Source organism: Anomaloglossus baeobatrachus, chromosome 6, assembly GCF_048569485.1.
Source record: "Anomaloglossus baeobatrachus isolate aAnoBae1 chromosome 6, aAnoBae1.hap1, whole genome shotgun sequence".
Classification (NCBI taxonomy): Eukaryota; Metazoa; Chordata; class Amphibia; order Anura; family Aromobatidae; genus Anomaloglossus; species Anomaloglossus baeobatrachus.
Genome location: NC_134358.1, coordinates 159308427 through 159334874, shown reverse-complemented (window position 1 = coordinate 159334874; position 26448 = coordinate 159308427). Strand labels below are relative to the sequence as shown.

At 42.5% G+C, this 26448-nt stretch overlaps 1 protein-coding gene across 1 annotated transcript in view; it reads right to left on the bottom strand.

Moving 5' to 3' along the window:
• KCTD1 (potassium channel tetramerization domain containing 1) overlaps window positions 1–13963 on the bottom strand; it is a 152371-nt gene extending 138408 nt beyond the window's left edge. The window contains exon 1 of the mRNA XM_075353331.1: window positions 13793–13963. Coding sequence (XP_075209446.1) covers window positions 13793–13801 — 9 coding nt within the window. The 5' untranslated portion in view covers window positions 13802–13963. The remainder of the gene's footprint in view (window positions 1–13792) is intronic.
• Window positions 13964–26448: the final 12485 nt, after the last annotated feature.

The window sequence follows — 26448 nt, the reverse complement described above, 5'->3', positions numbered from 1 at the left end:
GCCTAGCATTGTAAACCCTCCACAAGTAACCTCATTTTGGAAACTACACTCCTCAAGTAATTTATCTAGAGGTATGGTGAGCACTTCTAACTCACAGGTGATTCACATAAATTTATAATATTGAGGCATGAAAATGTAAAAATATATTTTTCCCATAAAAATGTTGCTTTAGCCCCAAAATTTTCACTTTCACAAGGTTAATAGGAGAAAATAAACCATACAATATGTTGTGCAATATATTCTTTGTACACTGATGTCCTATACAGTATTTGATGGAAAAATACTGTTTTCATGCATGGCAGGGCTTGGAATAGAAGGAGCACCATTTGACTTTTGGTGCGTAAAATTGTCTGGAATAGATAGCAGGTGCCATGTCGCATTTGCAGAGCCCCTTATTGTGCCTAAACAGTGGGAAAACCCCCACAATTGACCACATTTTAGAAACTGCACCCCTTGAGGATCTAGAGGTGTGGTGAACATCATGAACCCACAGGTGCTTCAAAGAAATCCAGGAAAATAAAAAATTAACGGGAAAAAACCCAAAATTTTGTTTTAGTCCAAAATTTTTCATTTTAATAAGAGTAACAACAAAAAAATGGACAACATAATTTGTTGTGCAATTTTTCCTGAGTACAAAGATACTCCATATGTGGTCAGAAACTCTTGTTTGGGGACACGGCAGAGATCAAAAAGTAAGGAATGCTATTTGGTTTTTGGAGTGCAAAATTGTCTGGAATAGTTTGTAGACACTATGTCACATTTGGAGGGTCGTCGAGGTTCTAAAACAGCAGAAACCCCCCAAAAGTGAGTGACACCAACCGCGGTTTAGGCACACCGTGGGACCCAGAAGGGAGGCATATTTTGCTGAATTTATTTTGGAGAGAGCCATCGTGCGTTTCCAGAGCCTTTGTGCTACCAGTAACATGGAAATCCCCTATATATATTTCTATTAACAGATGATGAACTTGAATTGGGACATGTTTTTTGTTAGTTAAGTAGAAGCTGTTATTGGTGGCATTTTGGGGTACAGAACATTTTGAATCAGTTCACATTTATCCCGTGCTCTACGCTGAGTACTTACACCTGGGTTTCCATCTAAATCTACAAAATACATGATTCATGAGAAACCCCTGACAGATCCATACATTAATGACACAGCAGATATACTGAAGACTTTGTTTGGCTTCTTTTTGGTGATGTTTAGCTTTTAAGATGTGCACAAAAGAGGTCATAGACTGCACTTTTTTGCACACCTAAAAAGACGGGCACGGCCGCATCATGGGCCAAAGGGAGTCTAAGGTTTCTCTACCTGCCTCATTAATAATAAATGCTCTGATGGGGTTTTGTTTGAATCACGTATTTCAGAGATTTACCTGGAAATTCAGATGTAGTAAATGCTCAGCATAGAGCTCTGGATCTTTGGGAGACAGAATGAACAAATCAACAGCAGGCCAAGAATTGATTTTATATAATTTTTACATTGTTCATCATGCAATAAAAGAGTTTAGATGGCTTAATTTAGTTGCGAATCCGATACCAGATTTATTTATTTATTTTTCTTAATGTTTGGCAACCATCACACACTAAAAAATGCCTTTTTTATTTTTACAGTTGCTTTACCTTATTTTGGAGAGATAAAGTTTTCTATACTTCTGTCAACAGAGTCATGTAAAGTCTTGTTTTTTGGAGGATGAGTTGACTGTTATATTGGTATTTTTGGGTACATAATGTTTTTTGATCACTTTCTATTCAGTTTTTTGGGAAGTAGGATGGACAATAAAGAGCACTTCGGATTTTTTTTTTAAATAATTTTTTTATGCTGTTCACCGTGCGGTAAAAGTGGTCAGGCAGCTTTACTCTTCAGGTCAGTACAATAACAGTGATACCACATTTATTTCATTTTTTTCCCACCTTAACACAATAAAAACAATTTTATAGAAAAAGTGTTGTCTTTGCATCACTGTATTCTGAGAACTATAGCTTTTGTATTTTTTCTGCTGAAGGAGCTGTTTGGCAACTTATTTTTTTTGCAGGAGAAGATGACGTTTTCAAAGATACAATTTTAATTTTCAGTTGTCTTATTGATCGCGTTTAATTCCACTTCTATTTCGGAAATATGATGAAAAACATAGGTTTTTGGCAGGTTTTTTTGTTATTTATTTTTCTTACTGTGCTCACTGTAGGGGTTTAGTATGTGGACAGTTCTATAGATTGTGTTGCTCTGGAGGTGGCAATATCAAATATGTATATGTTATTAGTTTCTTCTTGTTTTTACATAAATATTCATAATTATTGGTGTATTTTTTTTTGTTCTTTATTTTGTGTTTTTGTAAATAATTTTTGCAATTTTTGGTACATTTTTACTTAGTCCGTCTATGGGACTTTATATTTTGTTATTTTGATCACTGGTCTCATGCATTGCAATAGACATGTATTGCAATACATCAGACCTGTCAGATTACACTAACAGAATGCCTGTTAGAACCTGCCTATGGCTGGGTCTAATAGGCCACTATACCAGGCACACCAGGAGGTCATTGTTTAACGTCCGGTTGCCATGACAACCTGGGGGTGAGAGATGAAGCCCTCTCCCTCTCACAACCTTCTAAATGCTTCAATAGCTATCAACCACAGCATCTAGAGGGTTAATAAGCCCTGGCTGTTACTGCAGGAGCTCAGCTGTCAGCCAAACAGAGATCCTGTGGTGATTGTATGGGAAGTGCTGATATTTCAGCAACTCCCACCAACTACATGGTGTAATAGGTCAATCAGGTTGACTGACCGGTTACAAAGATCAGAGAGCAAGAAATGAGTCCCCACATACAGGTCAGCTGACAATGACCACTGTCGGTACAGAGTGTGTATTTTTAATTCATAACAGACATAGCATGTCATGATGCGGGAACTGAGACTTGCCCATGGTATGCTATGTCCATCATTGGTTGTTAAGGGGTTAAATAAATATGCTTTGTTTTTATGCTTTCTTGTAGTTAGCTTTGATAAATCTTTATTGATACTTATTTTTAGTACAATTCTGCAACAGAAAGGCACTAAAAACTCCTGTCTGTTTTCTTCCCCTTCAGATTCTATGCATCTAATGCAAGTCTATAGGGTAAATCCACAGGTAGAACTCATCATACCCACAAGAATAAATTGACATGTTACCGATTTCAAACACGTACCACAGGTCAGTTTACATCAGAGCTCTTAAATATGTGCCCCCAACTCTCTGCACAGCAAAACCTATACTAGCCACCGGTCTATCAGAGGCCAGAAACTGACATTGGCGTTTGTGTCATGGCTACACATGATGTCAGTGCTATGCACTGCCCTGGCTGAGGAGGAGGAGGAAAAAAAATGCACTGTTTGCTGAGGGTATGAGGACAGAGGAGAAGAAAAAAAATATAAATATATATATATATATATACTGTATATGTAGAACAGCAGATATTACAAGATGGGCACATTACTACAAGAAAGGGACCAGGATGGGGGATCATTATTACAAGATGAGGACATTACTAGAAGAAGGCGACCAGGATGGGGACATTACAACAAGAAGGGGACCAGGATGCGGGTCGTAACTACAAGATCTGACCAGGATGAGAACATTAATACAAGAAGGGGACCAGAATGGGAGTATTAGCACAAGATGAGAACTATTATTCTAAAATAGGGCCTAGGATGAGGGCATTATTACAGGAAAGTAAACAAGACAATTTTATATTAGAACCGCAGATCATTTTACACCAGGGGTCTCAAACCTGTGCGCTAACCTCTCTGCACTGCAATACTGATAAGAACCACTGGCCTATTAGAGGCCAGCAGCTGACGTTGGCATTTCCTTTGCAGACGCACATGAAGTCACAGCTCTGCACTGCCCTGGCTCTGGAAGAGAAAGAGGACACTATATCCTGAGAGTATCTATGAGTATGTATGAGAGAGTATAAATTTATATAAAGAATGGCAGACATTATTACGAGATGTGCACATTACTACAAGAAGGAGGCCAGAATAAGGACATTACAACAAGAAGATGACCAGGATAAAGACATTACTACAAGAAAGAGACCAGGATAAGAACATTACTACAAGAAGGGTACCAGGATAAGGACATTATGACAAGGAGGGGATCAGGATAAGGACATTAATTACTACAAGAAGGGGACTAGGATGGGGACATTTCTACAAAAAGGGGACCAGGATGGGAACATTACTACAGGACTGGAAACATTATTACAGGCTAAGAGGCATTATTACAAGACAGGGGACATTATTACAGAATGGGGACCAATGTTACAGGATAGACTATAGTATTACAGGATGGAGACCAGTATTACAAGCTGAGGTACAGTGGATACGGAAGGTATTCTGACCCCTTTAAATTTTTCACAATTTGGTCATAAGTATTCAGACATTTTGCTCACTCACATTTAAGTCACATGCTGTCCATTTCCTTGTGATTCTCCTTGAGGCCTGAAACACACATCCGTGAAAAGCACGCACGTGTAATACGGGCAGTTTTTCAGGGCCGTGATCCGTTTTTATGTCCGTTTTTATGGTATGTGTGGCATCCGTGTGAACGGCGTATGCTAACCGCGTGGGCGTGTGGAATGTCCGTGTGTGCGTAAGATACGTAACTGACATGTGAGTGTTTTGTCCGTGTGAAATGGTACGTGTGTGATGCAAAATGTCATTGATGCATACCCGCTGATAGCAGACAGAGTCGCGCGTAGAGAATGAACTCGGGTGAACTTCACCCGACTTCATTGTCATACCGCGGCTCTGTCTGTGTCGCGTACTGATTAGCGGTCATCCGTGAAGGACTCACTGGTGACCCTTAATCCCCTGAGTCACTGAAGTGAGCAGCGCGATTAACGCTGCTGTCACTCAGGTTACCCGCGGCTAGCTGGATCCTCCACCCATGACCGCGACTCACCTGTGACTTCATCGCTGTCACTCGGGCGACTTGCAGTCACAGTTGGAGGATCCAGCGGTGGCCGCGAGCAACCTGAGTGATAGCACAGCTGATCGCGCGGCTCACCTCAGTTGCTGTGTGGATCTGGCAGGAGCAGCGGGGTTCTTCTGCTGCTCCTGTCACCTTTAAATAGCAGAGCTGGAAGCGACGCGGGACCTCCATGGATTACGCCGGACATGGATGGCTTTTTCAGGCTTAATAAAGTGGTGAACGAGGGTATTTGTTAGTGTTTATTATTCCAAATAAAGGATTTCTTCGGGTGTATGTGTTTATTTACTGTAACTTCCAGATTGATCATGGAAGGTATCTCGGGGAGATGCCTGACATGATTAATCTTGGACTTAGTGGCAGCTATGGGCTGCCATTAACTCCTTATTACCCCAATTGCCATCGCACCAGGGCAAATCGGGAAGAGCCGGGTAGAGTCCCAGAACTGTCGCATCTAATGGATTCTGCTATTTTGGGCGGCTGCTGGCTGATATTGTTAGGCTGGGGGGCTCCCCATAATGTGGGGCTCCCCATCCTGAGAATACCAGCCTTCAGCCGTATGGCTTTACCCTGGCTGGTATCTAAATGAGGGGAACCGCACGTCGTTTTTTTTAAATTAATTATTTATTTATTTTACTGCTCGATATTGACACGCCCACCGGCGGCTGTGATTGGTTGCAGTGAGACAGCTGTCACTCAGTGTGGGGGCGTGTCTCACTGCAACCAATCATAGGCGCTGGTGGGCGGGGAAAGCAGGGAATACGAGATTGATTAATGAGCGGCCGGCTTTTTCAAAATAGTAAAAGCTGCTGGAGTTTTTTTAACAGCTGTGCAGCGCCACGCCGGTGATCAGGGAACGGTGAGTATGAGAGAGGGGGTAGACTGACTGACATGGACAGAGAGAGAGAGGGACAGACAAGATAGAGAGACAGACCGACGGACTGAGGGATTGACCGACATACACAGAAAAAGAAAGAATGACCGACAACGCTAGAAAAAAGCACAAAACGTACACGGAGCATACGGAGATGCATATGTGTTTACTAACGTGTGCGCACATACCCATAGACTTTCATTGGGTCCGTGTGTGCGTGCTCCGTGCAGAAAACGGACATGCTTCCGTGCAAGACGGAAACACATACGGATCACGGACACGGACACACGGACATTATGGAATAACGCACGTGTGACCTCAAACATAGATTAACATTGGTGCACGTTTGTCCGTGTCTCCGGTATATACGGAAATGGAACAAACACGCACGTGTTTAACGGATGTGTGTTGGAGGCCTGAGATGGTTCTACTCCTTCATTGGAGTCACACTGTGTTTAATTAAACTGATAGGACTTGATTTGGAAAGGCACACACCTGTCTATATAAGACCTCACAGTTCAGAATCCATGTCAGACCAAATGAGAATTATGAGGTCAAAGGAAGTGCCCAAGGATCTCAGAGACAGAATTGTGGCAAGGCACAGATGTGGTCAAGGTTACCAAATAATTTCTGCCGTACTCAAGAATCTTAAGAGCACAGTGGCCTCCATAATCTTTACATGGAAGAAGTTTTGGACCACTAGAACTCTTCCTAGAACTGGCTTTCCAGCCAAACTGAGCAATTGTGGGAGAAGAGCCTTGTTGAGAAAGGTAAAGAAGAACCCCAACATCACTGTGGCTGAGCTCCAGAGATGCAGTAGGGAGATGGTAGAAAGTTCCACAAAGTCAACTATCACTGAATGCAGCCGTCCACCAGTCGAGCCTTTACGGCAGAATGGCCTGACAGATGCCTCTCTTCAGTGCAAGACATATGAAAGCTTGCATAGAGTTTTAAAAAAAACATATGAAGGACTCCCAGACTATGAGAAATAAGATGCTCTGGTCTGATGAAACGAAGATAGAACTTTTTGGTGATAATTCTAAGCGGTATGTGTGGAGAAAACCAGGCCCTTCTCATCACCTGCCCAATACAATCCCAACATTGAAACATGGTGGTGACAGCATCCTGCAATGGGGGTGTTTTTAGCTGCAGGGACAGGAAGACTGGTTGCAATTGAAGGAAATATGGATGCGGCCAAGTACAGAGATATCCTGCAAGAAAACCTCTTCCAGAGTGCTCTGGACCTCAGACTTGGTCAAAGGTTCACTTTCCAAGAAAACAATGACCGTAAGCACACAGCTAAAATAACAAAGGAGTGGCTTCAGAACAACTCTGTGACCATTCTTGACTGGCCCAGCCAGAGCCCTGACCTAAACCCAACTGAGCATCTCTGGAGAGACCTGAAAATGGCTGTCCACCAACGTTCACCATCCAACCTGACATAACTGGAGAGCATCTGCAAGGAAGAATGGCAGAGGATCCCCAAATCCAGGTGTGAAAAACTTGTTGCATCATTCCCAAGAAGACTCATGGCTGTACTAGCTCAAAAGGGTACTTCTACTCAATACTGTGCAAAGGGTGTGAATACTTATGACCATGTGATATTTCAGTTTTTCTTGTTTAATATATCTGCAAAAATATCTGCATTTCTGTTTTTTTTGTCAAGATGGGGTGCAGAGTGTACATTAATGAGAAAAAATGAACTTTTTTGAATTTACCAAATTGCTGCAATGAAACAAAGAGTGAAAAATCTAAAGGGGTCTGAATACTTTCCGTACCTACACCTGTACATTATTACAGAATGAGGGACATTAATAAAGAATGGAGGACATAATTAAAGGATAGAGGACCATTGTTACAGAATGGGAACCATTATTACAGGACTAGGGACATTATTACAGGATTGGAGACATAGAGGATGGGGACAAAATTACTACTAATTATAAAACAATATTACTGTATGAGACTGACTAGTGACAGAAAAAAAGAAAACCTTTTTTTAAGAAAAATTTAAAATATAGTATGAAAAAATAGAAGAAACATTTTTGACTACTAAAAATGCTGTTTTATGTAAAAAAGAAGTAAAAAAGAAAACCTTTACCATAACCCATATGATAAACATCATTGAAAAGAATAAAAACATGGCAAAAATAAAAAAATGATCAAAAAGTTATATAGAATAATTATGGTACCACTGAAAATGTCATCTTGTCCTGCAAACAAGCCTGTCATAGTATCATTTCTTTCTGTGTGTAGTCACTTACCTGGCTGAGTTTGAGACCCCTGGTAAATTCCATCAGTTGAGCTAGAATTGTAAGAGCAAAATACCCAGCTTCACAAATAATATACGCTGTAGAAGCCATATTCTGAATATAGCTGCTATACAATAGAGGATGACTATACACCCTCTGAATTGACCTTGTACGGGAGGAAGGTTTTCATGGCAATTCTACTCAGTGGCGCCAAATATGTCAATCTGCCTGTACAAAAACATTTCTTTGCAGTGATTGTCTACTAGGTGGAAGAGTGGGTCATCTCTCATTATTAGGCCGGCTTCACACTTGCGATTAACTCGCACGAGTGCAATGCTAGAAAATCTCGCATTGCACTCGGACCAATGTTATTCAATGAGGCAGCTCCGATCTGTTATTTTTTTCTCAGTCCAAATCGGACTGAGAAAAAAAATCACAGCATGCTGCGTTTTGGTGAGTTTCCCGTGCGAGTCAGGCCAAATAAAGTCTAAGGGTGAGTAAAAAAAAACGGATGTCACACGGACGGCACACACACCATCCTAGTGACATGCGTTTTTCTAAATACATTTATGGCATGTTGCAGAAAACACTGGAAATGAGTGAAGTCTGTCGATGTCGGTCAATCTCTATCTCTGTCAGTTGGTCCCTCTCTCTCTGTCGGTCTCTCTCTGTCTGTCTATCCCTCTCCCCCCCTCTCTCATACTCACCGATCCCCGATCACCAGCGCAGCACTACATGGCTGTCACAATGCTCCAGCGGCTTTTCCTCTTTTGAAAAAGCTGGCCGCTCATTATTCCATCTAGTATTCACTGCTTTCCCAGCCCACCGGCGCCTATGATTGGTTGGTCAGACACGCCCCCACGTTGAGTGACAGCTGTCTCACTGCAACCAATCACAGCTGCCGGTGGGCGGGTCTATATCGTACAGTAAATTAAATAAATAAATAATTAAAAAAAAAACGGCGTGCGGTTCCCCCCAAATTTCATACCAGCCAGGGTAAAGCCATACGGCAGGAGGCTGGTATTGTCAGGATGGGGAGCGCCACGTTATGGGGAGCCCCCACCCTAACAATATCAGCCAGCAGCCGCCCGGAATTGCCGCATCCATTAGATGCGACAGTCCCGGGACTGTACCTGCCTCATCCCGAATTGCCCTGGTGCGGTGGCAATCGAGGTAATAAGGAGTTAATGGCAGCAGCCCATAGCTGCCACTAAGCCCTAGGTTAATCATGGCAGGCGTCTCCCCGAGATACCTTCCATGATTAACCTATAAGATAAAGAAAATAAAGACATACACCAAAAAATCCTTTATTTGAAATAAAAGACAAAAAAAACATCCTCTTTCACGCAGAGAGCCCGTCCCAGTGTCACATTTACAGTATCTGAATACAAAAAGGTACCACTTTATAAAGTCTTTCTTTTGGCCTCACATGGGGCACAATAATAACAGGGACCTTTCTAGAATGCAGCCCAGGAGCTGCAAAGGGGGAATCTTTTAGGTTTTGGGCGAAATTTCTGCTGACAGGTTCCCTTTAAACCCCCAAATACCCCTCCAGGTCCGACGTAATCCACAGAGGTCCCACGACGCTCTCAGCTCTGCAACATCAGAAACTGACAGAGAGCGGTCACAGACCATGACAGCTCTCTGTGGGCTCCCCGCAGCGACTGAAGTGAGTCGCGCTAACAGCGATGACGTCACTCAGGTTACCCGCGGCCACAGATCTCAGCGGGACAACTGTAGCTGTGGCCGCGGGTAACCTCAGTGGCGGCACCGCTGATAGCGCAGATCACTTATGTCACTTAGGGGATTTGCGGTCACCGGTGAGACCTTCACCGGTGAACAAAAATCAGGCCATGACACACAGACAGAGCCGCGGGATGACAATGAAGTCGGGTGAAGTTCATCCGACTTCATTCTGATCCCGCGGCTCTGTCTGTGTCTACTGTCAGCGGGCATGTAGCAGAGCTGAATAGCAGATGACATAGCTACTGAGAATAAAAACGGATCCCATACGGATCACACACGGATTGCACATGGACTACAATCGTGAGAAAAATCACAGAATCGGATTGCAGTTGCATCGCACACTGATCAACACTCGGACAGAGCTCATGCTACTTTCTAGGATGAGACTCGGTACGATTTTACACTCGCAAGTGTGATTCCAGCCTTACCAGGATTAGTGCTTGGCTCAATCTGCAGCAGATAAACTCAAATTTTATGAAAACTACTTCGAGACACCCAGTAAGTGAGCCAGAACTGGAATTAGGGTCACTAGTTTGTTCATCCCTCAGATAGGATAGACTAGGTGACAGATTCCCTGTTAGGCCCTGTGCCCACGCTGTAGATTTATTGCGGAATTTGCCGCAATTTTTTTGCGGATTTGTCATGGATTTCTCCAAAATCCGCAGTACAGTGAGTTCCCAGCCATTTATAAGGAATATTTGAAGTGTTGTGCCCATGCTGCGTTTTTTTCCCGCTGCGGAAATAGTGCGGATTTCCCTGCAGAAAAATCTGCAGTAGGTCAATTATTCCTGTGGATTTACCTGCAGATTTTGCCAATGCAAGTGAATGTAAAGTCAAAAATCCGCAACAAATCCACAGGTCTGTTCCCACAGGGTGGTTTTCCTGCGTATTTGGTGCATATTTTCCCACCAAATCCAATGGTTAAAATCCGCACCAAAATCAGCACTAAATTCCGCATCAAAATCCACATCAAAAATGCATCAAAAACGCACCAAAATTTTGGTGCGATTTTATGGGAGATACTGCAACTGCAGATTTAGCTGCAGAAAAATCTGCACAACCTTTTGTCTGTTGGCCCATGGACTTAAGGCTGCTTTGCACACAGCAACATCGCTAGCGATGTCACTGGTGAAAGCACCCACCCCCGTCGTTTGTGCATCACGGGCAAATCGCTGCCCGTGGTGCACAATATCGCTAGTACTTGTCACACTAACTTACCTACCTAACGACGTCGCTGCGGTCGGCAAACTGCCTCTTTTCTAAAGGGGCGGTTTGTGCGGCGTCACTGCGACGTCACACGGCGGGCGTCCAATTGAAGCGGAGGGGCGGAGAGCAGCCGAATGAAAGTCACGCCCACCTCGTTGCCGGAGGACGCAGGTACGGTGTTGTTCGTCATTCCTGGGGTGTCACACGTAGCGATGTGTGCTGCTTCAAGAATGACGAACAACCTGCGTCCTGCAACAGCAACGATATTTGGGATTTGAACGACGTGTCAACGATCAACGATTAGGTGAGTATTTTTGATCGTTAGTGGTCGCTCGTACATGTCACACACAACAACGTCGCTAATGAGGCCGGATGTGCGTCACGAATTCTCATTAGCGATGTCGTTGTGTGTAAAGCCCCCTTTAGACTACCTTCACATACTCTTTTTTTTTTTTTTCTTTTTAACATTACAGACCATGTGAGTTATAGATGGTGATAACCAGATTTCTTTTAGATTGCTATGATGGGTAATGTCAAAAATGCAAAATACACACCATGATAAAAGGACTCAATATCAAATCTGTTTTATTTAAGGAAGGTAAAAAAATGTATTTTGTACAAAAATGTGACAAACTAGCTGAAAACAAAACTAGACGAAGCATATTATGATTTTGAAAAAAAATACAATCGCAAAAAAATACAAGTGGGGGAAAAAAAAGCCACCAAAAAAATCAATTAAAAAAGCTATGGATGTGGATTAGAGAAAACCACTACAAACTGGCGGACAAAAAAGCCACAAATTGTATTGTATCTTTACTATATCCCCATTGACTCCAATAAATATCTAGTTGGAGGTTCTTTTTAGCCTACTAAACAAATTGTGGGTGTGTGACGGTGCCGAGAAAGAGCCTACTCAGATCAGTGTCAAAGAAACCACATTAAATTGACAGAGTAAGACAAGAAACCGTCCAGGAGTCGGTGAAGGCTTTTTATAGACACAGGGAAGATTTATTAATACTGTCCTAAATTTGGACAGACGAAAACTAGAGGAGACCGGCAGAAGCTGAGCCACATTTCTAACAGTGGGGCAAGCAGGCTGTGTGATAATGTGGCACGTCGTATACACTCTGGACAGTTTCGTCTTCCCTATGCCACCTCTCGGTTGGCACTTCACACCCACATTCTGCACCAAGAAAATGCTTCTTATATGTCATTATGAATATGGCACATTTTATGACTCATTGTGGCCATTTTTCCTTTATTAGACTCCTCAGAACTGTTTATTGTCTTATCCAGAGGAGCGTTTTTAAGGATCTTGTTGTTTTTAATTTTCACAAAATAGAACCAGTTCCCATTGTAGTCTATGTTATGTCTGTATTTTTAAGTGTTCACAACCCCCCCCCCAAACCCTTGCCCATTCAAAACAATGGGTCTGTAAAAAACACCATCCATGTGTCATCCGAGTGCAGTTTTTTTTTTACAGCTCAATGCTTAGGAGAAGCTTGTAGTTTTTAGTATTTTTTTTTGCGTATGAGAAAAACGGATGCCGTGAGCTGGACATAGAGACCGGAAACGTAGATATTCCTCATATGAAATTAATAAGGAGTGTATGAAAGATGCCTAAGATAAAAAAAGTGTCTAAGGAACATGAAGTCTGGCAGCTGCCATTATTTCCGGCTTTTGTTTGTGATTGCCGGAGTTCTGTGTTTTGTTTTATGCTTTTTTATGGTCATGATGAGTCCCCAATAGTAAATGAATGGGGAGAGTCCTGTGCGTATCATCTACATCACCAGGACATATCAGAAATACTCTTTACATGCTGACTGATGACGATGATGATGATGATAATGATGTTGATGATGAGGAATAACAGTTTTTACATGCTGACATGATGATCACTATAACAGTTTCCATTATTGTATTTTCACTATCATTTCACTATTTTATGACATTCTTTATGTTTTGCTAATAATCATTATTTAACATACACATCACTATTATTCCCCTTCATTAACTCTTTCCACAACTTGTGCCCAGATGCCAGGCAGACAGGGCAGAGCCATCGCTGTCATCCATCTCCCAGCAGACAAGCACACACCGCCCTCTAGCGTCCCCCCGCGGTAACTGCACCATCTTTTTTCCCCAACACTCGGCCCCTTCGGTGTAGTCTCGTCTGCTGGGAAAGGTAATAATGGCAGTGGTTAACCCCTTCCAGGAGGATGGCTGCGCATCATCTCATCACCCACAAAGTGCAGCACGGGCGCAGCAGCCATCAGCCTGGCTGCAGAAGGGGAAAACTCCTTCCATGCCCCCAGGGCAAATCTGCAGCAGCACAATGGCGTCTTTCATACAGAGAGATCACAAGCTTTAGGTGAAAAGGCAAAGAAAGGAAGAAGAAAGCAGCGGTGGGAAGTAGCCGGAGTTGATCAGGTGTTAGTTGCAGCCGTGGGCACCCAGCACATTGGCACATGAGCCCCAGCTATGGCCACAGTGTCACCCAGAGCAGTAGAAGTGGCACTGGCGACCCTCCTGCACTCAGTGCCCGCACAGGACCCCACCACCACCCACACTGCCACCGATCGCTGCCTTATTTCCCACTGAGTGCATCAAGGAAGTGGTGATGATGAAAGGAAGGGGAAAAAAAGATTATCCAGGAACCTGGCACATGCGTAAAAGCAAGTTGCGCCCTAAAGTCCCCAGCCATCCCCTCCATAGCACATAATAGAAGCCAGAACCATCAGATCTTACCTGAAACATGGAAAGAGCCAGTGTGCAGCTGCCCAACTTCCCTGCTTGCCGGATTTCTCCCCTTTTTGTGGCTCTGGCTCCTGATTTCTTCCAGCGATCTGCTCTGCTCGCTACACCAGAGAGAAATGCAATAGCTTGGCTAAGGTAGACAGAACAAAATACAGAGAATTGTGGCTCCAGGGCTTTGAAACCCCTCAAGGCAAGGATCAGGATACAATTAGCTCATGCCTCTACCTCCAGTCTAAATCAATCTGCAGAAGAAAAGATGAAATGAAATTAGCCTGGCTCACAAGTCCAAGCCCCCCTCGTGCACACACATATAGGGGACACATCTATAGGAAAACATACATACAATGTAGCATGATTTTATTTTCTGTGTGTAAAGGGAAAACACAGTCAAGCTCCAGCCTCCAACTTGCTTATTACTCTCCCCTTGCACAGAAAAGCTGATTTTAATCGTTGTGATTAGTTTTGATGTAAGGTTTCCCCAGGCAATTTCTGCAAATGGATGGAGTGTTTCTTGCCAGAAGAGAGAAAAGCAGCAGATGATGATAATTATTAGGAGGATTGTTGCTTGTTTCTTTTTATTTGTATTTAGATGATGTCTTTCTCTTTCCTGCGCTTCTCCAACCTGACCTGACATTGTCACAGCACTAAGGTCATACAACTTGTTGATAAGGATCACCTCCTGTCTCCAGTGTGTCATCTCCTGGCACATATTATTCCATTCCCTTGGCTAGGAAACTTCCACAATGGGAAAAGAAGGTTGATGTAGTGTTTTTTTTTTTACCCCAATCAAGTCTGAATCATTGCCTCAGGGCGATGCACAAACTCATTTCAAATGTTCAACCATGCAGAATTACAAAAGCGATTGAAGAAGTTCTACGCATTTTACACTGATTATTTCCCAAACATCAAACATATATGAGGATATGAAAACACAGGACAGTGTACAACACAGATACATTTCAGTAGAGTGCCCATATCCGTCCCCTTTCACCCCACTTTAAAAATGATATTGAAAAGTTACATGTCTGAATTCCCCAACATTCTGTTATGGGGTATAGTCCTCGTTGAGTATTTGGGTAGTTTTTTTGCCCTCAGTATTTGTAAGCCAAAACCAGAAGAGGACCGATCAGCGGAAAAGTGTAAGGGAGGCGTCAAGCTTGCTTGTGATTCGCATGACGATCTCATCGCAACACCCATACTGGATGCCGGCTCTCCTGACAGAAATATATCCAGCTAACCTGCTCCAGTCAGGAGAGCTGGTGGCCAGTCTGGGTAATACGATCCCCGTGTGAGTCGCACGCAAGTATGACTCCATCCTAATAGAGACACGTGCAAATGTCTACCTAAGTATGGATTGTTGGAGTTGTCAGATGCACCGTGACAGGATTAGGCTCCGAGTTCTGAAGCCCTACATTCCTGCTGGAGGTTGCAGCACGTGCACATGTTGAATATTTGATCAGTTTTTTACTTCAGTATTTGTAAGCCAAAACCAGGAGAGGAATAATCAGAGGAAAAGTATAAGGCCGATTTCACATTGCATTTTTACCTACGTTCACTGGTCCCGTCGAGGCATCCGTCCGAACCCCTCTCCGCCCCTACAAAAAGGGTTTCAGACACATATGCCGACAGGGCCATTGACTTTAATGGAGCAGACAGAGTACCCTTTTCAGGCATATACGTTTTCTGCAGGCGGACACTGCAGGCATAGTCCACTACGTCTGAGTGTCCGCCTGCAGAAAACGTATATGCCCGAAAATGGTGTAAGACAGAGCACACTTTGACTCCACCTGCTCCATTATAGTCAATAGACCCATCGGCATATGCGTCCAAAACCCGTTTTGCGAGGGGGAAGGGGGATTTGGATGGGACCAGTGAATGTAGGTAAAAAGATAATGTGAAAGCGGCCTAAGTCTGGCACCACAATTGTGTGTGACTCATACGAAGATCACATCACATGATCCGGACTTGGACGCTGGCTTTCCTGACAGGAGTGTTCAGCTGCATAGAAATACATTCAGCTGACCCATTCCTGTCAGGAGAGCTGCTGGCCGGTCCGGATGATGCGATGCGATCCTCACATAAGTCACAGCAAGTGTGTCTCCAGCCTATTAGAGGCAAGTGCACATGTTGAGTATTTGGTGAGCTTTTTGCCTCAGTATTTATAACACAAAACCAGAGGTGGAGCAGTCAAAGGAAAAGTATAATAGAAACATGGGCATCTTGTCTGTATTTTTTAGCCACTCCTGGATTTGGATTACAAATACTGAGGTAAAAAACTCACCAAATACTCAACGTGTGCATGTGCTGCAATCTCCAGCAGGAATGTAGGGCTTCAGAACTCGGAGCCTAATCCTGTCACGGTGCCTCTGCTCTGACAGCTCCAGCAATCCACGGGTTTGTAGGCAAATGTAAAAGGAAATATGGTAGTTGGGGAAGGTAAGTAGGTGGTCGCAGGGGCTGATTCCATAGTCCAGCTATGTGTAGTGGCTAAGCTCCCCGGCCTTGTTTGACTTTCATTTGGTTCCTGGCATGCACAGACACCCAAACCATATGGCATGAGGTAGTAGTAGCTGGGGTGAATGCAATTACACAAGTAACACAGACACCATAGGTTTTATGAACAAAGAGAGAGAACTTATACGCCACATAAACTGCAGTGATGACAATGCACACTATAAGCCGGTCCATATAGCAGTTTCCACAACCTATATTACAGTTATTTCTGTATCAGCAAAATTAACTCTCCCTCATCCAAGCTCTGAGAGTATGTTAGCATCTTGGCATCTATAACTGTGTTGGCTTTGAGCAGTATTTTTGCTTTATAGATCTTGCTATTTTTGGGGCCTACCAGGATTTAGAATAAATGGCAGCCTGGATTTTCCCTTTCCACAGAGAGTTTTATTCTCCTTACCAGGCACAGCCACTTGAGGATATAAATGACTGGAAGCAGGCCTAACGACTCCAGCATTCATACACCTCTCCCACCAAACTCAGTCCTCGCCTCCCGAGTGCTCAGCCACAGGCATCTTTCTCATTTTTCCTGTCAGAAAAGGACCTAGAAATTTCACCACAGCTGCTTTACTTCCTTTTACCATATAAAGCAAAGGTAGTTCTGAGAGAGGCCAGCAGAGGCCAGTGTAGGATTAGAAAGGCTACAACTCTCAGAGCAAGGCTTCAGAAGGCACAGATAATGTCCAACATTATAGCAAATCATAGGACATTATGGGCCCATCAGAGGACATTCTAGAAGCGTCTCCTCTAGGTCACTACAAATGTGTCTCTATTATACTTTTCCTCTGATTATTTGTCTCCTGATTTTGACTTACAAATACTGAGTTAAAAAACTCGCCAAATTCACAATGTGCGCATGTGTCTCTATTAGGCTAGAGTCACACGTGCGAGGATTGCATCACATCACCCTGACCAGCTGCCAGCTCCCCTGACAGAAGTAAATGCAGGTGACCCCTTCCTGTCAGGAAATCTGGTGGCTAGTCCGAGTGATGCGATCCTCACGCAAGTCACATGCAAGTGAGACTCCATCCACACAGAGGCACATGCAAATGTTGAGTATTTGGTGAGTATTTGTAGCCAAAACCTGAAGTGGGCAAAAAATACAGAAGTTGTGCACGTGCTTGCTTGCAAATACTGAGGTAAAAAACTTGCCAAATATTCAACACGTGCATGTGTCTCTATTATACTTTTCCTCTGTTCGACTGGTTTTGGCTTACAAATACTCAGGTAAAAACATCATAAAATTCTCAATGCGTCCATGTGGCCTTAGTAATATGAGACTTCCTACATTAACCTGCAGGGAATTTCCTATACTTGTACCACATGAGATAGCAGTACAGCAGGGGCATAGTCTGTCAATACACTGTGTGCAGAATTATTAGGCAAATGAGTATTTTGATCACATGATAATTTTTATACATGTTGTTCTACTCCAAGCTGTATAGGCTTGAGAGCCAACTACCAATTAAGTAAATCAGGTGATGTGCATCTCTGTAATGAGGAGGGCTGTGCTGTAATGACATCAACACCGTATATAAAGTGTGCTTAATTATTAGGCCACTTCCTTTCCTTTGGCAAAATGGGTCAGAAGAGAGATTTGACGGGCTCTGTAAAGTCCTAAATTGTGAGATGTCTTGCAGAGGGATGCAGCAGCAAAAAAGGCTCAAAATAACTGCCCATGAATTGAGGAAAATCAAGCGTGAAGCTGCCAAGATGCCATTTGCCACCATTTTGACCATATTTCAGAGCTGCAACGTTACTGGAGTATCAAAAACCACAAGGTGTGCCATACTCAGGGACATTGCCAAGGTAAGAAAGGCTGAAAAACGACTACCTTTGAATAAGAAACATAAGATAAAACGTCAAGACTGGGCCAAGAAATATCTTAAGATTGATTTTTCAAAGGTTTTATGGATTGATGAAATGAGAGTGACTATTGATGGGCCGGATGGATGGGCCAGAGTCTGGATCAGTAAAGGGCAGAAAGCTCCACTCCGACTCAGACGCCAGCAAGGTGGACGTGGGGTACTGGTATGGGCTGGTATAATCAAAGATGAACTTATGGGACCTTTTCGGGTTGAGGATGGAGTGAAGCTCAGCTCCGAGACCTACTGCCAGTTTCTGGAAGACAACTTCTTCAAGCAGTGGTACAGGAAGAAGTCGGTATCGTTCAAGAAAAACATGATTTTCATGCAGGACAATGCTCCATCACATGCAACCAACTACTCCACAGCGTGGCTGGCCAGTAAAGGTCTAAAAGATGAAAAAATAATGACATGGCCCCCTTGTTCACCTGATCTGAATGCCATAGAGAACCTGTGGTCCCTCATAAAATGTAATATCTACAGGGAGGGAAAACAGTACACCTCTCGGAACAGTGTCTGGAGGCTGTGGTGGCTGCTGCACGCAATGTTGATCGTAAACAGATCAAGCAACTGACAGAATCTATGGATGGTAAGCTGTTGAGTGTCATCATAAAGAAAGGTGGCTATATTGGTCACTAATTTTTTGGGGTTTTATATTTTCATATCAGAAATGTTTATTTCTAAATTTTGTGCAGTTATATTGGTTTACCTGGTGAAAATAAACAAGTGAGATGGGAATATATTTGGTTTTTATTAAGTTGCCTAATAATTCTGCACAGTAATAGTTACCTGCACAAACAGATATCCTCCTAGGATAGCCAAATCTAAAAAAAACCCACTCCAACTTCCAAAAATATTAAGCTTTGATATTTATGAGTCTTTTGGGTTGATTGAGAACATAGTTGTTAATCAATAATTAAAAAAATCCTCAAAAATACAACTTGCCTAATAATTCTGCACACAGTGTAGAAAACTATCAGAGGCAGCCATTGTGTCCTGCCAGTCATTGCATCAGGCTTTGATAGTATTTCCTTGGCTGAAAACAGGCTGGTAAAAACATTCCCTTTATCCTTCTGGCAAATCCTGCAACAGTGTAAAATCTAATACACAGTCACAGCAGAGTTTGGTTAGATTTACACTGAGATTTTTAATAAGATTTTGAAACAGGTCGCATCCTAAAGCCACGTGAAAAACTATTTAAAAAAACTTCTATTCAGTTCAATGGAAAATCCATTTTGCTATTCAAATAGTGAGTGTTATTTTCAAATGAGGTTTCAAAAACCTTGCTGCAGATAAAAAAGTGACATGGCACTTCTTCAAGGTGTATTGCTCCACTCATAACCTAACACTGTCAAGTCAAAACGCTTCAAAACACTGTTAGAGAAAAGTCTTCAAAAACCTCTACCCTAAAGGGGGCTTTACACGCAACGACATCGCTAATGAGATGTCGTTGGGGTCACGGAATTCGTGACGCACATCCGGCCTCATTAGCGACGTCGTTGCGTGTGAATCGTACAAACGACCGCTAATGATCAAAATTACTCACCTAATCGTTGATCGTTGACACGTCGTTCTAATCCCAAATATCGTTGCTGTTGCAGGACGCAGGTTGTTCGTCGTCCCTGAGGCAGCACACATCGCTACGTGTGACACCCCAGGAACGAGGAACAACACCTTACCTGCATCCTCCGGCAACGAGGTGGGCGTCACTTTCTTTCGGCTGCTCTCCGCCTCTCCGCTTCTATTGGACGGCTGCCGTGTGACGTCGCTGTGACGCCGCACGAACCGCCCCCAGACGTCGCTAGGAGGGTAAGTATGTGTGACGGGTACTAGTGATGTTGTGGGCCACGAGCAGCGATTTGCCCATAACACACAACCGACAGGGGCGGGTGCTTTCACCTGCGATGTCGCTGCGTGTAAAGCAGCCTTTAGGGTATGTGCACACAACGTCTTTCTCAAGCGGATTCCATCTGAAGAAGTACTTAACGCTCAAAGGAACGAACATATTCATTTCTGTGCAAAAACGTCTTGCTCTGCATATGTTCATATTTTTGAGCGTCTTTTAGTGGTATGTGCAAATAGTGTCTTTTTTTCTGTGACTACCGTGTGAAGTCCACTTGAAAAATTGCTTAAAGGGAACCTGGCAGGTGCAATATGCACCCAGAATCACGAACAGTTCTGGGTGCATATTGCTAATCCCTGCCTAACTGTCCCTGTATACACTAGCATAAATAAAGGAATCTTTATAAAAAGTATTTCTAAAGATCTTTTATCTTATGCTAATGAGTGCGGGAACTAGTACCAAGGGCAATAGGGGTCCTTTGCACACTGTGACATCGCTAGCCGATGCTAGCGATGCCGAGCATGATAGTACCCGCCCACCGTCGCACATGCGATATCTTGTGATAGCTGCCATAGCGAACATCACTACGGCAGCTTCACACGCACTTTCCTGCCCTGTGACGTTGCTCTGGCCAATGACCCGCCTCCTTCCTAAGGGGGCGGGTCGTGCGGAATCACAGCGATGTCACACGGCAGGCGGCCAATAGAAGTGGAGGGGCGGAGATGAGCGGGACGTAAACATCCCGCCCACCTCCTTCCTTCCGCATAGCCGGTGGAGGCAGGTAAGGAGATGTTCCTCGCTCCTGCGGCTTCATACACAGCGATGTGTGTTGCCGCAGGAACGAGGAACAACATCGTATCTCCTATTGGTGTGACATTATGAAAATGGCCAACGCTACACAGATCACCGATTTACAACGCTTTTGCGATCGTTTATCGGCGCATCTAGGCTTTACACGTTGCGACGTCGTTACCGGCGCCGGATGTGCGTCACTTTCGATTTGACCCCGACGATATCGCAGTAGCGATGTCTCAACGTGCAAAGTACCCCTTACTGTTTAAGATTTTCTCTTTCTTTTCAGTTTTTCTATTGATGACTTGGCTAATCACAAAACAAATTGGCAAAAAAGTAGAAAAACTGTTAAAAGGAAACGTTGATAAGTTGGCCATGACACCCAATCAAATCACTGCTTTAATTTTTCAGATAGTCTTCAAAAAACAAAAAATTGAATCTTTTTTGTTGTCATGGGGAGGTATTCCACTTTTTGTACTTTGAGCTCATCATGTATAAGTGTATAAATTTATTGTTGCTCTTCGTTTCATCAGTTTTGACCTTTCCTATTGTCCCCAACTAAAGAAAGTATTTTCTTTATTTGACAATCTTTTATTTTAGGAACAAGAGGGCAGATTTATGAAAATGCAAGAAAAACTATCTTTGTTACCCATGTCAACCAATCACAGATCAGCTCTTATTTTTCAAGAGCAATTTTGAAAAGGAAAGCTGCATTGTGATTGGTTGCTATGGGTAACAACTTTTATTTTGGTTTCATCGCCCTCTTTTAATTTGTTTTAAAAATGGAAATTTTAATTATGAGCATATTACAGAGTAAGAGAATAATATATATTCAATTAATTGAAAAACTATTTCTTAGAAAATATGTAAATCGTAGTTTCCAGTTAAAAATAAACTCACGCAGTTACTAGAAAAAGTAAGTGAATTATTTGGAATTATCTATATTTCTGCATTGATTACTAATAAACTTCACTCTGTTATCAAAGACACAATTATACACATATAAAAAAAACAATACCACGCAAGGCCGTATTAAAAATTTTTCAAAAACACTTTGTTACGTACAATATTAAATTTAAGAAACATACTATGCCCAGCATAAATGAGTACACCCCTTTTGAAAAGTAAGATTTAAAAACTATCTCGCTGAACAGAACAGTTTCCAGAGGGCTGAATTTCCTAAAAATATATTTTTAATTCATAACATGAAAGAAAGGTTAATAATAATATAACTTTCATTACAAAATTTCAAGTTTTACTCAAATTAATTGATCCAACACCAATACCACAACTAGTATGGAAGGCTACATGCAATTTCAATATAACCACCAGCAAGCCAGATTCCAAAAATACCAATAATTCTTTATTAATAATTTAAAATTTACAATACATAAAAACCCGAATGGACCACCCCAAATGATGGATGGTATTGATATGGGTAACCAATACCTATGACAATAATGTACCGGCTTATAACTTTAAATATATAATTATATCAGGTCTAAACCAACTGTATGCGGCAAAGAATCATCACTACCTGTTTGTTAAATTATGTATATCAAATACCAAGTATTCACATACAGTGCCTACAAGTAGTCTTCAACCCCCTGCAAATTTAGCAGGTTTGATAAGATGCAAATAAGTTAGAGCCTGCAAACTTCAAACAAGAGCAGGATTTATTAACAGATGCATAAATCTTACAAACCAACAAGTTATGTTGCTCAGTTAAATTTTAATAAATTTTCAACATAAAAGTGTGGGTCAATTATTATTCAACCCCTAGGTTTAATATTTTGTGGAATAACCCTTGTTTGCAATTACAGCTAATAATCGCCTTTTATAAGACCTGATCAGGCCGGCACAGGTCTCTGGAGTTATCTTGGCCCACTCCTCCATGCAGATCTTCTCCAAGTTATCTAGGTTCTTTGGGTGTCTCATGTGGACTTTAATCTTGAGCTCCTTCCACAAGTTTTCAATTGGGTTAAGGTCAGGAGACTGACTAGGCCACTGCAACACCTTGATTTTTTCCCTCTTGAACCAGGCCTTGGTTTTCTTGGCTGTGTGCTTTGGGTCGTTGTCTTGTTGGAAGATGAAATGACGACCCATCTTAAGATCCTTGATGGAGGAGCGGAGGTTCTTGGCCAAAATCTCCAGGTAGGCCGTGCTATCCATCTTCCCACGGATGCGGACCAGATGGCCAGGCCCCTTGGCTGAGAAACAGCCCCACAGCATGATGCTGCCACCACCATGCTTGACTGTAGGGATGGTATTCTTGGGGTCGTATGCAGTGCCATCCAGTCTCCAAACGTCACGTGTGTGGTTGGCACCAAAGATCTCGATCTTGGTCTCATCAGACCAGAGAACCTTGAACCAGTCTGTCTCAGAGTCCTCCAAGTGATCATGAGCAAACTGTAGACGAGCCTTGACATGAAGCTTTGAAAGTAAAGGTACCTTACGGGCTCGTCTGGAACGGAGACCATTGCGGTGGAGTACGTTACTTATGGTATTGACTGAAACCAATGTCCCCACTGCCATGAGATCTTCCCGGAGCTCCTTCCTTGTTGTCCTTGGGTTAGCCTTGACTCTTCGGACAAGCCTGGCCTCGGCACGGGTGGAAACTTTCAAAGGCTGTCCAGGACGTGGAAGGCTAACAGTAGTTCCATAAGCCTTCCACTTCCGGATAATGCTCCTAACAGTGGAGACAGGTAGGCCCAACTCCTTGGAAAGGGTTTTGTACCCCTTGCCAGCCTTGTGACCCTCCACGATCTTGTCTCTGATGGCCTTGGAATGCTCCTTTGTCTTTCCCATGTTGACCAAGTATGAGTGCTGTTCACAGGTTTGGGGAGGGTCTTAATTAGTCAGAAAAGGCTGGAAAAAAAGAGATAATTAATCCAAACATGTGAAGCTCATTGTTCTTTGTGCCTGAAATACTTCTTAATACTTTAGGGGAACCAAACAGAATTCTGGTGGTTTGAGGGGTTGAATAATAAATGACCCTCTGAATAAACTTTTCACTATTTAAAAAAAACCCAAAAAACAAATAAAGAAATAACATTCTTTTTTGCTGCAGTGCATTTCACACTTCCAGGCTGATCTACAGTCCAAATGTCACAATGCCAAGTTAATTCCGAATGTGTAAGCCTGCTAAATCTGCAGGGGCTTGAATACTACTTGTAGGCACTGTACTTTCTACATATGTGAATACTTGGTATTTGATATACATAATTTAACAAACAGGTAGTGATGATTCTTTGCAACATGCAGTTGGTTTAGACCTGATATAATTATACATTTAAGGTTATAAGCCTGTAAATTATTGTCATACGTGTTGGTTCCCCATATCACTACCATCCGTCATTTGGGGTGGTCCATTCGGGTTTTTATGTATTGTAAATTTTAAATTATTAATAAAGAAGTATTCAAATTAGTTGATGTAAAAATGAGTACATCCTACATCAAAAACTAATGCAGCTAGTATTTCCTATGCCCGCTATGATTTTTAAAGGGAATCTGTCACCACTTTGACCTTTTTACATTGTTAATATGTGCACACAGGTTATAGAATGCTGACAATAGTCTTACCTTTATGTTTCATATCAGATGCCTTGTTGTGGAAAAATCACCTTTTATCACTTTATGTAAGTGAGCTCTTCCAGGCTACGGGGCGGATGCTGCCTGGAAGATAACTCCGCCTCCAGATATTATTTTAAATAAAAGAGGCATTACCAGTGTGAGATATGAAATGTGATTTCTTTCAAACACATTTTTTTCAGCTCCCTGAGATCTGCTTCATTGCAGCAATGTTGCAACACTGTCTGCCTGCAAACTGGAGGCTCAAGCTGAGAGGCACCTACAGAAGTGTCAGTTATAATCACACTCAGTTCTGCAGTGAGAGCACAGAGTGGCCATCACACTGGTAGTGCCCCGTTTATTTTAAATAATCTCTGAAGACGGCGTTATCTTCCAGGCAGAATCTACCCCATAGCCTGGAAGAATTCATTTACATAAAGTGATTAAAAATTATTTATCCACAACAAGGCATCTGATATGAGACATAGAGGTATGGCTTTTTTCAGCATTCTATAATCTATAACCCATATTACCAGTATAAAAAGGTCAAAGTGGTGACAGATTCCAATTAAGGACATCGTCAAGTCTTCTAGGTATGGAATGAACAAGTTGGCAACATTTTTGTAAAATTTTTTTGCAATCTTCAAAAACATCCTCTCCTAGAGCCTGTATGCTGGATGGAGAGTGATGCTCAACTTGTCTGTTCAAAATTCCCCTTAAGTACTTTGGTTGGGTTCAGATCAAGAGGCATACTTGACCACTGATTCACTTTCACTCTGTTCTTCTTCAAAACTACAATAGTAGCTTTAGATATGTGTTTTGTAGCATTGCCGTGTTGGAAAAGTGCACGTCTACCAAGGGCACATAGTGATAATTTTATCTTCTCTTTCAATATAGAGCAGTAGATCTGTGAATTAATGATACCATAAATGAAATGTAGCTCCAGACACCAGGAGTACTCATGCAACCCGACCTAAAGACATTGCCACCACCTTGTTTAACTATAGGCATCATGCAGTTTTCTTTGTACTCCTCACCTTTCCGAGGACATACAGTTTTGAAGCTATTAGTTCCAAAAACATTTATCTTGGTCTCATCACTCCACAGTATAGAGTTCCAGTAGTTTTCATGTTTCAGCATGGGCTCTTGCAAATTGTAGGGGTACTTTTCTGTTCATGGGCTTTAGGAGAGGCACCCTTACTTTACAGTGTATGTTGTATTGTTTCACAGGAAACACCCTTGTTTGTCTTTGTACTTCTTTAGTTAACTGCAGTGAGCTTGCATGTCAATTTTCATTTTCATCAGATGACACTCCTGTTAAGGCATTAACTTCCATTTTCGACCCAACGATCTCTGTGAGATGGTTGCAGTACAATCTTTTTTACATTTTTGTATCACTTTTACTACAGTATAATGACTAAGTAAAGCTGTGCTGAATTTCTTGTCATCTTCACCTTTCTTATGTAAAGATTTTTTTCTCAGTTTTCTCAGGTTGTGACATTTCTCTTTCCTGTGGTATCATTGCTGACAGCATGAAATGGGAAGCGGTTTATTTGTTCAGGAACACCCTTTTATAGTCAACTGTCTAAAGGACACCTGCTTAATTAATAACACTGTTCTACAGCCAAATGGTTCAGAGATGAAAACAGTTGACCTCAACTAATTTTGTGATGCTGAAAACAAATATGTTATATTTTCAGAGACTTCACTGAGTGTCATGGCGGCGTCAAGTTCTGTTCAGATTAGAGTTTCTGACACTCTGGTTTCTGGCAGAGACTCAGGCGTCGACCTACTGTGTGCTGATTCATAGGCAGACTAGCAACAGTTAATCTCTGCTGGTCTGCTTGTTAAGGGTGCTGTACACGCTGCGACATCGCCAGCAATTGCTAGCGATGTCGTGCGCGATAACACCCGCCCCCGTCATTTGTGTGACATTTGGTGATTGCTGCCGCAGCGAACATTATCACTACGGCAGCGTCACACGCACATACCTTTTCAGCTACGTCGCTGTGACCGCCGAACAATCCTTCCTTCAAGGGGGAGGTGCGTTCGGCGTCATAGCGATG